General features: G+C 42.0%; 2 protein-coding genes and 1 pseudogene across 2 annotated transcripts; 1 reads left to right on the top strand and 2 right to left on the bottom strand.

Annotated features, from left to right (window-relative positions):
* LOC112343819 overlaps nt 1-8,416 on the bottom strand; it is a 19,518-nt pseudogene extending 11,102 nt beyond the window's left edge.
* A 53-nt stretch (nt 8,417-8,469) lies between these two features.
* LOC112343820 (pentatricopeptide repeat-containing protein At4g02750-like) lies at nt 8,470-9,863 on the top strand. Its single transcript, XM_024667856.1, has 2 exons — nt 8,470-8,917; nt 9,046-9,863. Exons 1-2 carry the CDS (start codon nt 8,470-8,472, stop codon nt 9,861-9,863), a joined length of 1,266 nt encoding a protein of 421 aa, XP_024523624.1.
* Nucleotides 9,864-10,861: 998 nt separating this feature from the next.
* LOC112343823 (calnexin homolog) lies at nt 10,862-11,740 on the bottom strand. Its single transcript, XM_024667859.1, has 4 exons — nt 11,588-11,740; nt 11,435-11,506; nt 11,239-11,370; nt 10,862-11,179 (listed from the first exon to the last, which is right to left on the bottom strand). The coding sequence occupies exons 1-4, from the start codon at nt 11,738-11,740 to the stop codon at nt 11,039-11,041; spliced, it is 498 nt and encodes a 165-aa protein (XP_024523627.1). The 3' UTR covers nt 10,862-11,038.
* Between the last annotated feature and the right edge of the window lie 4 nt (nt 11,741-11,744).

The raw sequence follows: 11,744 nt of genomic DNA on the forward strand, positions 1-11,744 counted from the left end.
GTTTGCATTCCTAGACTGAGAGTCATTCTTTCTCTAGGATGGAAATTTTCCACAAATTTTTTAGACTTTTCCAATGGCTGATCTATTGATCACTTTGCCCGAAAACCATTCCATTTTCGTAAGCCAATACAAATTAGTGAAAGGGTTGGAGTTGAATTTAGTTAATTTAAACCTTAGTAGGTAATTTGTATGATACGACCCGAAAGGGATGTTGACTTTTAAGGCTAAGGCAATTGAGTTGGATAGAGTCTAGAGTTGGTGTAGAAAAGTGGCCGTTGCATTTTTGTAGAAAGGTGACCATTGTGTTTTTCTTTTATAGCATTATATTTGGTGGTAGGTTGCACCTTGCATTTTGTTAAACTTTATGAGAGTAGTGAGCTCTCATTGATCTTGATTTAGTCTTGGTAGCCCTGCGCCTTTGTAGCGCATGTGATCATGGGATGAAATTTGGATATACTGTCACCATGGATCCTTGGAACCTTGGGGGATAAATGGGGATAAAATAGCCACTAAGGGCTCTCTCATCAAGCAATTGCCCCTTTTAAAGTTGGCTTAAGGGGAGAGAGATAAGGTGTGCTACAGTTGGTATCGGAGCAAATGGCACGGGTTCGATTCTCATTGATTAGTGGCTACTTAAAAGTATAATATACCCTTGAGCAAGGTATATTCCTACCCCTAAATTTGAAATCGTACGTATTGGGCATCCATGCGTACGTCCTTCCTCTTGTATGGTGTATCCATGGACGAAGGTATCCACCGTGGGACTGCGGTACGGGTGGATGACTAGTTGCCTCACATGGAATAACTAGTCTACACAATGGAAGGATTGGTAGATTGAGTGCGGAAATGGAAGTGTTGGTTCCCCTTGGCTCAGTAGGGGTTGTTAATCAATAGTCAATGAGGACATTAACATCTCTGAAGGGGGGGTGAGTGTAGCGCATGTGATCATGGGATGAGATTTGGATATACTGTCACCGTGGATCCTTGGAACCTTGGGGGATAAATGGGGATAAAATAGCCACTAAGGGCTCTCTCATCAAGCAATTGCCCCTTTTCCAGTTGGCTTAAGGGGAGAGAGATAAAGTGCGCTACAACCTTGGCTGAGGATAGTGATGTTCAATTTAGTTGTTTAAGGTTAAAATGTTGGTACCCATACTATAGCTTTGTCTATGAGGAGGTTGTGTACCGATATGAATTCATCTCATGGTCTTCACTTTAGTTTTGACTAAGTGTTGGTCATGCATAGCTAGCCTCTTTAAGGCATGCTTAGAGTTGTTGGCTAGACGTATCGGTAAGCTTATTGCAATTGAGTTGGATTCGAGTGGTCATTTAGTTTGTGCTTGTCCATGAACATTTATCTTGTACCTGGGGTATTACATTCATGTTAGATGAGTATATGACTTGATGGCACGAGTTTAGTGTTTGGGTCTTGTGAAGGCAAGTTGAAAGAGTGATTGTTAGTTGCTTTACAACTAGTGATTGCTTGTAGACTTCGTAGAGGACTGTTTGACACTTGCTTCACTCGATGATGATTTAGCAATAATAGGTTTGCTTTACCGGATGGTGTTGCGAAGGATCGTATTGTTAAATTTGCATGGTTTTTCCATGTTGACATAATGACTTTACCTTTATCGATATCATTTGGTTGCGTTTAGTTCATAATGTTGAATTTCATTAAGTCTTGGATGTGGTGATTCACTCCTTGATAAAGTGTTATCTATAGCTGAGTATTGTTGAAGAACTAATCTCAGATACTAAGTATAGTATTTTCAACTTTGATTAGCTTGGTTGCTAGAGAGCTTTGGGTGGTGATTCACTTTTGCTTTCTTTTAGCTTTGTTTTAGTGCTGATGGCATTGAAGTGATGCCTTGTCGTTGACATAGTTAATATTGAGATTTGAGTAAAATGAGATATCTCACATAAAGATTGATGTCGAGTTTCATTAGTCTCAATGAAGATAGTGTTGATGATTTGGCTTTTGCTTTATGTTATTGGCATTGGTGCATTTGCTAGTTATTAACTGTATAGATGTTCAAATGAGCTGAGTGGCAAGTTTGAGTTAGCTGTGTTCTAGATGAGATTGTTTAGTAGGGGTTAAGCTTTGAGTTTTTCCTTGAAAAGTGATTTAGTCGTAGACTATACTAACCCTACAAGCGGAAGAGTTAATGATCGATATTGGAATGTTTGAATCCTTGTTGGGTTCAAGTTGGGATATATCGATCATTGATAGTTCTTTTTGTGCTTGTTATGAAGTGAGTTACGTCTTGCTATAAATGGATTCATGGAGGATTGTTTCGTGATCACTTGTTGAGCATAGTTTCATTATGTTTGGTTTTTGGATTGATGCAAATCTGTTTTTCATTAGCTTTGCATTATGAAGTTTAGATTATGGATGTGTTGAAGAGGATATTATAGGTTGTACCATGATTTCTTCTTTAGCATTGAAATTAGTTCATGTGAGACTCGTAATCATTGCTAAGCAAAAACTTGGCTATAGGCTTCTTTGAACTTTTAGAGTTTTCATGCTCATTATTCCATTTGTTATGAGTTGTTAGGGAAAACATTTTTGGCTAGTTAGCTTTAATGTTAAAGTTAGTATTTTGCGTTTGGTGATTATTGGTGATAATTGACTATCATCTAAGATAGTTGATTATCCTTATCAAAAAGTTTTGCTTGATTGTTGTTGATATAAAATAATTCATTATTCTTTGGGATGGTGGATTCCTTCTTTGACGATAATTATGCATATCTCTTTTTGATGGGATGATTAATGATCTTTCATGATGGTTAGTTATTCTCTTTGATAGCTTTTGGCTTTTCACAATACCACATGTTTTTTGTGGTTTGTTCTAGATTGGTCTTTTGGGTTTGAGACATTGGTAGGATGTTGCTGGCACTTGCTTAAACAACTCTGATTCCTTAGTATTATTGATTGGGATCTATTCAAATTAGCTGATGCAATAATTAGCATGAATGAGTGTTTGTTGGTCTTGCCATATTCATTTTGTTCTATTGATTATTGCTCAAGTTCGCTTTGATAGATTCGGATGTTATTTCCTTTGGATGATACATTTGCAAACATTTTGCTTGCAAGTCAATGATACTTTGTGTTCTTTGAGTTATCTTTAGTAAGTTGTTTGGCATACTGTCTGCCATCTTTGATAGTTAAGTTTCATCATTGAGTTTCCTTGATGATATACTTGCTCTTGAATTTTGTTGGATGGTGATTCTTATGTTTACCAATTATGATGATCATGGTGGTTCCTATATTATAATACTAGTTTATCGAATGATAACTTACTTGGAATACTTTTGTGTTCTAATCTAAGATATATTCACTAATAATTAAGTCTCTAAGATATCATTGTCTATGACTTTGATATTGTCCATCTATTGATCTTTGCGTTTGCACCAGTATAGGTAGACTGGCTTCGACACTTCGTATGCATGGTGAAATCTCTTGTCATGGGGTAGCTATTGTCGATTGGTCACATAACCTGCCTCTTTGTCGATATTCCTTATTCCGTTGAAAGGGTGTGACCGTGTAAACAACTCTAACTACCTGTTTACAGTAGTTTATCTAAACCTTACCAACGGGTTTGGTTTCTTTGCTCAGGAGGGTTGGGGCCTCTGGCTTCTCTTTCTATGTCCCTACGGGTAGGGGCGTATCAAACTTTTGTAAGCTGAGTGACACCCAGAGCAGCAAGGGTGGCTGACTTTGTTGGTCATTTCCTTGTTAGCGACGGCCGGAAGGTGTCTGAATTGGTAGCGCATCTGTGTTAGACAAAGAGGTTACCCCTTAACTCATTTAAGTTGGTGCATTTCTCACATAGTGTGAGTACCGTGAACTTTTTATGGAGTTGTTTCCTTGGCGGTATTCTAGACTGGAGTATGCATCGACGAGGACGTCGATCTTCCCTAGGGGGGGAGAGTGTCGCGAATGTGAGTTCAGGTATCGAAAGTTACCTATCGGCCAGTCCTTACGGACACTCTTACCTTACTGCCACGATGGCAGGAGGTCGGTATTGCTGGACCCTTTATTAGTCCCTCTTGTTCAAGTGTTAGTAAACTGGACTTTGCATCTGTACTTGGCCGGATGAGCATAAGGAAGGAATTCCTAAGTGTCTATTTAGCTGAGCATACTTGGCCCGGCTTGTTAGTTCTCTTTTGCTCTGTCTTGCACTGGCTTGACAAGAACCCTCGCATATTGAGATTAGTCCCTTAATATCGCTACATGATAACTTACCGTGTTTGTCAAACACCCTCGCTATCATGCCCTTTGTGTTAATCTCATTTCAGTCCCAAATGCTATTTATGGAGAGTGTCCAGATTTGCTTGAATCAGGGGGGGGGGGTGCCGAGCTGTGGGGGTTTCCAAATGCATAGTAGAGATAGTGGGTAGGTCAAGCATGGCTGACCAACCTGACATATAGTTTAGTTCCCACTTGCATGCCTGTCCTTATTCTGCATCCGGCTTGGGTCTAAGTCTAAGTTCCATTCCATGCTAGCTGGTGGAGTACCCATATCCTTGTGTTAGGCCACCGGTATGCCGAAATAGCATCAGACTCCGTTTGGCTTCGTTTTGTGTGCTGGTCCTGGCATTGGGATGCTGGTTGCTCTAGGACTATTCCAGGTTGCTTCGGGCTCCTGTCTCTTCACTCCTTGGGCTGTATGCTTGGGAGTTGCTCCGTGGTTCGGTTCCACCACTCCTTAGCTCCACACTTGGGAGTTTGGCACCATTCCTTCGTTTAGTGGCCCAAGGCCCTGAACCTCGGGTTCCACACTATTGTCCTTTAGACACGTGGCATCTGTCACATGGCACAAAGAGGGTTTAAGTTCCACTTCGTGGTGTTATCCTATTGTAAATCACCATAGGATAAAAGGTAGAAACCACGTGCGCTACAAGTGCCATGCTAAACAGCTACAGACAAGCCTATTTGCCACTCATAACAAACCCAAAGAAGGTTTACTTTCACCTATGGTACAAGGAACAACTCATGGAACCACCAATAAGCTAACATTAATCCTGCTAACTCAAAGTGTAACCTTGAGTTGCTAATGTACTTCACTCACGAGTCCAAGTGCAAACTCGTGTAAACGGAACAACTCAATCCCTCTTATGAGCCCATAAGCAAGCTCACATCATATGGTACAAAAAGGTAACCAAACTCTATACCCAAGGAACGAATGCGAAGTCTTAGCACCCAAACGTGTACCCACTCGGATCATCGTTTTCATCTCTACGTATATAACGAGATTAGTTCTTCAATCTCATTGGATAGCACTCGCTGAGACTTGCAAACTCATGTGAATGGAACAACTCAATCCCTCTTATGAGCCCATGAGCAAGCTCACATCATATGGTACAAAAAGGTAACCAAATTCCATACCCAAGGAACGAATGCCAAACGTGTACCCACTTGGATCATCATTTTCATTTCTACATATACAATGAGACTAGTTGCCCAATCTCGTTCGATAGTACTCGCTGAGACTCATTCTTTGATACCAAATGTAGCACACGTGGGTTTTACCTTTTATCTTATGCTGATTTACCATAAGATAACACCACAAATCAGAACCTAAACCCTCCATATGCCACGTGTCATATGCCATGTGTCATATGCCACATGTCCAAGGGCCGGGGGTGGGGACCCCAGGTTTCAGGCCCTTGGCCCTTGAAAAAAAGGACGGGGCCCAACTTCTTAGGCTGGGGTTTAGGGGGGGATGGACTGGGCCCAGGGACCACTTCTGGGGTTTCCCCCCCAAAAAGGAAAGGGCCGGGGCCCGGAACCATTTGGGAACATTCTTGGGGTATTTAACTTCCCAATCCCGGCCCCCTTTGGGCTCCTTTTTGTAGGTTATTTTGGGCGTTTTTTGGCCATCCCGGGGCCTTACCCCAGGGACATGGTTACCTGGGAAGAAAATTTGGGTTTAGCCCCAGCCGGGCCCCAGAAAAAAGCCCCCCCCTTAACCGGGGGTTAAATTTTTTCCCGGGTTGGGGGGCCAAGCCAAAAAGCCCCCCCTTTCTTTTATAAACATTTGGGACCCCCCAAAGCTTAAAAAACCCCCCCCCCCCCCCCCCCCCTCCCCCTTGCCCCCTTGGAGGAACACATGCTTTGGGCTTTCACCCCAAGCCTCCCTTAGCATCAGGAGTTAATCTCTAGGACAAACTCAAAACTTACTAAATATGGAATGTCCTTAGATTGTGAATTTGGATATGGGACAAACACTATTGTGTTTAACACAATCTCTACATTCTATAGATATGCCAAATGAGCAAATCTAGACACTTTCATAAATAACATTTGGGACCGAAATGAGACTAACACAAAGAACATGATAGCGAGGGTGTTTGGGAGACACAGTAAGCTATCATCCAACGATATAAAGGAACTAATTTCAATACGCAAGGGTTTTTGTCAAGCGAGTGCAAGATAGAGCAAAAGAGAATTAACAAGCCGGGCCAAGTATATTTGGCTAAATAGACACTTAGGAATTCCTTCCTTACATTCATCTGGCCAAGTACAGATGCAAAGTTTAGTTTACTAACACTTGATCAAAAGGGACTAATAAAGGAGTTTAATAATACCAACTTCCTGCCATCGTGGCAATAAGGAAAAAGTGTCCATAAGGATTGGCCAACAGATAACTTTCGATACTCGAAGTCACATTTGCGACAAATGGGATCCCTTAGATTTCCATACCACTCCATAAATGGAACTAAGTGGGCTTTCCTGTAGCTAGCCATCAGGAAGAATGAGGTCAAAATAGTTCCCGACTCTTCTAGTGCTCACGTCCTTGTACTCGTAAGTGACGCCAACATAAGCGCCATGCTAGGAAGCGATCTATCTGGCTTTGAATTGAAGAGAATCCCAATGTAGGTGCCATGCTTGTTTGAATGTAGGTGGTAATTTATATTCTTATTATATTCATCAAAAATTAAATTATTTATAAGGTGAACGGATTATACTATAAATATTTAGGTATATTTAAAATATACCTTAATCTAGCAGTTTTATGTTTGTAATCAGTGTTTAATACTATATCTTAAATATAGACCAAACCTCTAAAGTTAACTAAAATCTCTCAAAAGGAAAAAAAAATGTATTATTTGATTTTCTTGTAATACAAGACTCCTATCCCTTTGCCCATATTTACATCTTCTTCTTTCCCACTTGTTTTTTTTTATTATAAAATATTAAAACCATGAAATAGTTATATTTGTTTAAGCTGCCACTTAGAGGTTATTAATGTTTGATATGGCCATGAGATAACTCACCATTATTTAAGGAATTCTTTTGATTTTTAAATTGCAAATATTTGAATTTTTGCTTTGTTCCCACCAAGTTGCAAAAGCTATTGGAAGCAATCCAAAAAAATATTATATTCAAACAAGGCTATTGTTCCTAGAATAATCTAATCACACTAGTTGCATAAATTTTTTAACTTATTTGTAAATTGTAAGTAATCAAAAAGAATAACTTACATAAAAGTTCAAATATAAAAGGTAAGAACTCTACTTTTCAATTAGTTAAAAATTTTGGGATATTTAGGGTTAACTATTCTTAGATTTAAATAGTAATAGGTTATATGACTTCTCGGAAATCTAAACTCTATTGATTAGCTAAGGGAATCATACTATATATTTGATTAACCTTTAGGAAAAGAATGGGGCTCTCAAAATAGTGTTACTTAAGAGATGATCAAATATAAACAGGAAAGGGCTTATGAATAAAAATGTGCATTTTTTTCCAATTGGTTAAATATTTTAGAATATTACAATGAAATATAAAAAGAAAGAGTGTATGAATAAAACTGATTAAGGGTATTGGGATATTGAGTCTTGGGATAACCACCTTTACCACTAACTTTGAGATTTTAAGATATGCTACTATCTAATAATTAGATTAGTTTTGTATTCAAACACTTTTTTAGTATATTCTAGTTTATTCTACTATTTAATTTGGATTGGTCAAATAGGTTCAAATAATACTAAACAAAAAATTAACAAAACAGTCTCATAATGAGTTTCTATTATTATCATTAAATATTATTTAATCTAGGTATGTTCTTACAACAATCTTGAGTCCAATATTTTGGGTTGGACTATGAACAGAAACTCTAACATTCATTTTTATTCAATCCTGCAAAAGCCTTTATGAAGCAAGAGAGATTTACTGGCTTCCATATTTGCCAAACATCTGGATGAGTTTGTTGCTGAGGAAGGAATCATCAGCAAGTGGATGATTCCTTTTAAGATCCACCAAATCTTCTCCTTTTCGTGGGCTTTCATGTTTCAAGCTTACGCCCAAAACTCCCATCTTAAACATGCAAAAGAGATCTTCGACAAACTGCCGCAAAAGGATGTCTTTGCATGGACATCCAGGCTCTTGGCATATGCCCGAACTGGGCATGTTCTCAATGCCCAAAAAACATTTGATGAGATGCCGCAACACAGCCTTCTCTCATGGAATGCAATCCTGTCAGTCCACGCACCAGCTGGGATCTAAAATATGCCGAAAGGATTATCTCCGGGGTGCCCGAGTATGATCTCGTGTCTTGGAATTCCATTCTAACGGCATACGCCCGGAAAGGGCATGAACGGGAAAAACGTGTTTTCGATTCAATGGAGGCTCGTGACCTTGTGTCATGGACGACAATCTTGGTTGCCTTGTCGCAGGGCGGAGATTTGCACGGAGCAAAGCTTTTGTTTGATGCAATGCCGCAGCACGATCTCGTCGCCTGGACCGCGATGCTTGGCGCGTACGCACTGAACGAGGATGTCGATTCGACACAGAGGATTTTCCGCGAGATGCCTGAGATAGATCTCGTTTCGTGCAACACCGTGATGCCATGCTGCGTGATGCTAGACAATCAAAGCTTATATTTGACTCCATGCCGCAGAGAGCTCTCTCGTCGTGGACAACAATGCTCGCTGTTCTTGCCAAGAACAGCCCCGGGGAGGAAACCAAGAGCTTTTTCTATCAAATTCCGGAGCTTGATCTTACTTCCTGTACGATAATGCTGCTCTGACAACCCTCAGACTTGGAGCCTGTGAAGGCCACCTTTGATCAAATGCCGCAGCGAGACCTGTGCTCTTGGAACTCTGTTCTTTCGGTGTATGCCCAATCAGGGCATTGTGACTTTGCTTTAAGTCTCTTTAACGAGATGCCCGAAATGGATATGGTTTCGTGGAACAATATGTTAAATGCGTTTGTTCTAACTAGAAAACTACGTGAAGCTGCTTTACTCTTTCATAGCATGCTAGAACGCAACGTTGTGACCTGGGATGCTTTAATATCTGCATTTTCCCGAGAAGGCCATATTGTATACGCAAGGAAACTTTTTGATACAGCCCCTGACAGAGACCAAATCTTGTGGAGCTCCATGATAGCTTCATATGCACAAGTAAGCACCACTGCCAGCAAGGCCTTTCATCTCTTCAACGAAATGCAGGCCGTCGATTCCCCAAACACATCGTGCTTCGCATCCATCCTGGCCGCAAACAGCCACAAAGGCAGCTTTCAAGCGGGAAAGAGCTTCTTCGCTTCCATGGTTGTGGATCACGCCATTGAGCCCACAAGGCAGCACTACAGTTGCATGGTAGATCTCTTGAGCCGAGCCGGCCACCTTCACGACGCCAAAGATCTAATCTTAAGCATGCCGTTCGTTCCCAGTGCTCTCGAGTGGACGTGCCTTCTCGGAGCATGCAAGAGCCACGAGGATTATAACAATCTTAGACTGGGAGACGATGTAGTGAGATCTGTAATGGACGTAACCGACGCAACTCCCAAGACACCCTATGCTTTACTAGCAAACGTCTACACAAGCTCCCAAACAAAAAATCCACACTATATGTAAAATCTAAGGACTTACTCTCTCCTGTACACATGAAGTCATTTTAATCACCTCCGCCACAGCCCCCACCACCACAGCCTCCTCCACCGTGGCCTCCACCATGACCACCACCAGAGCCTCCACTGTGGCCTCCACCATGGTGGCCACCACTAAACATTGCTCCCGCGAAATCGGAGCGTCTTCTTGGCTTTCGCCTTTTTGGAGATGCAAAGAAACTGAAACACATTTTGGATTGATTGCTTGCATGCAAGGGGGCATAATCTTCTGCTTATACACAGGCTAGAAGGCAATTTGAGACTTTGACTCAGTGGAAGCCACGAAGAAAGCAATGATAGCGCGTGGACCTGGAGAAGTTTATGCAATCAGTGCCACGTCGTGACACTTCATCAGAGTGTTCAAGAAACGCAAGATGTGCATTTGTCTATCCAACCTTTAAGGAATACGTGCATAAAATCTCGTTAAATTGCGCGTGAAGGAAGTTGTTTTGCTTGCTTCATATGGTCAGGCCTTGTGGCCAATCAGATGTTCTCCTGCCTAGTATATAAGCGCAAGCCTCCTCGCATCGATCATACCTTTATCTTGCGCAATCCAAGATGTGTTTCGGTTTCTCTCAATCCTCTAACAGGCAAAAGCAGAGGCGAAGGCGCCCGTCTGCAGCAACGGGCGCCTTCATGGGGGCTGCCGGCAGTGGTGGCGGAGCTTGTGCTGGCACTGGCGGCGGAGGAGGCTGTGGTGGCGGTGGTGGTGGTGGTGGTGGTGGCTGCAGAGGAGGCGGTGGTGGTGGCTGCGGAGGAGGCGGTGGTGGTGGCTGCGGAGGAGGCGGTGGTGGAGGCGGTGGAGGCTGCTAAATACTCTGTATGAGAAATAGCCATGCATATGAATGTTTGTAAATATGTGGTTTTCCAAAACTCGTACAATTTGTTTGTATTGAACTTGTTTGTTTTTCTTACAGCCAAGGATTGAGCTGGCCACGATCTTAGCACTGTTTTGGAACTAGTAAGTAGAATCTCGTAGAATCTATTCAGCAATTCTATGTACTTCAGGTACTATAGTGATTCAAGTAAAATCCAAAAAAAAGGGAAACATCCACTTACAATACAACGTTTTGAGCGCTCTTCTCTTGTCTTCTCTCGAGTAAAAGCTTTGATTCTTCTAGCTCTCTCTCGCCTCCTGTTTTCTTACGATTCGCGTCGGGTTCTCCTTTGGCGGGCGCCCTCGCCTTCCTTCTCAATCTCGTTGCCAGCCGCGTCGTCCTCCGCCTTGTCCTTGGAATCGTCCGGGCTGGAGATGTCTTCCTTCTTGGACTTCTCTACAGTCACCTACGCAAGACAAACGACCATGACAGTCCAAAACTCGCGCAGGGTATTGCTAATTGTACCTTCGTCTTCTTGGGGGGCGATTTCTTGCCACCAAATAGAATCTTAAACAGCGTGACCACCACGACGAGCGGGATCACAGCTATGGCGCTCAAAGAAATGGTTGGGAACTTCTCGGCCTTCTCCAGAAGATCCTGTCACAACGAAAAGAAAAAGTTAGAAGACGAGACAAAGTTCATGCTCGTGTGTTTTACTTACAAGAATCTTTTCCTTCTGTGACGCCAAAGCCGGGATGTCGGCAACCTTGCGCAGGTACTCAAACATCTTTGCCTGAAAAGATTCAAGGTCGTCACACACACACACACACACACACAAAAAAAAGACAGACAAAAGAAGATAAAGGAAAAGTACCTGGATGCCGTCAGGACTCGGAGTCGCTTCTTCAATTTTTTGCTTCTCCTTCTCAGCCTCGTACTTGGGCTTCCATTTCGTCTCCCTGTACTCTGCTGCCACAGCCTCGTCGGTCGCCACCAGGATGTTGTCAAAAAGAATGCCGTCCTGCATCGTC

This window comes from Selaginella moellendorffii, unplaced genomic scaffold (assembly GCF_000143415.4).
Source record: "Selaginella moellendorffii unplaced genomic scaffold, v1.0 SELMOscaffold_218, whole genome shotgun sequence".
NCBI classification, from domain to species: domain Eukaryota; kingdom Viridiplantae; phylum Streptophyta; class Lycopodiopsida; order Selaginellales; family Selaginellaceae; genus Selaginella; species Selaginella moellendorffii.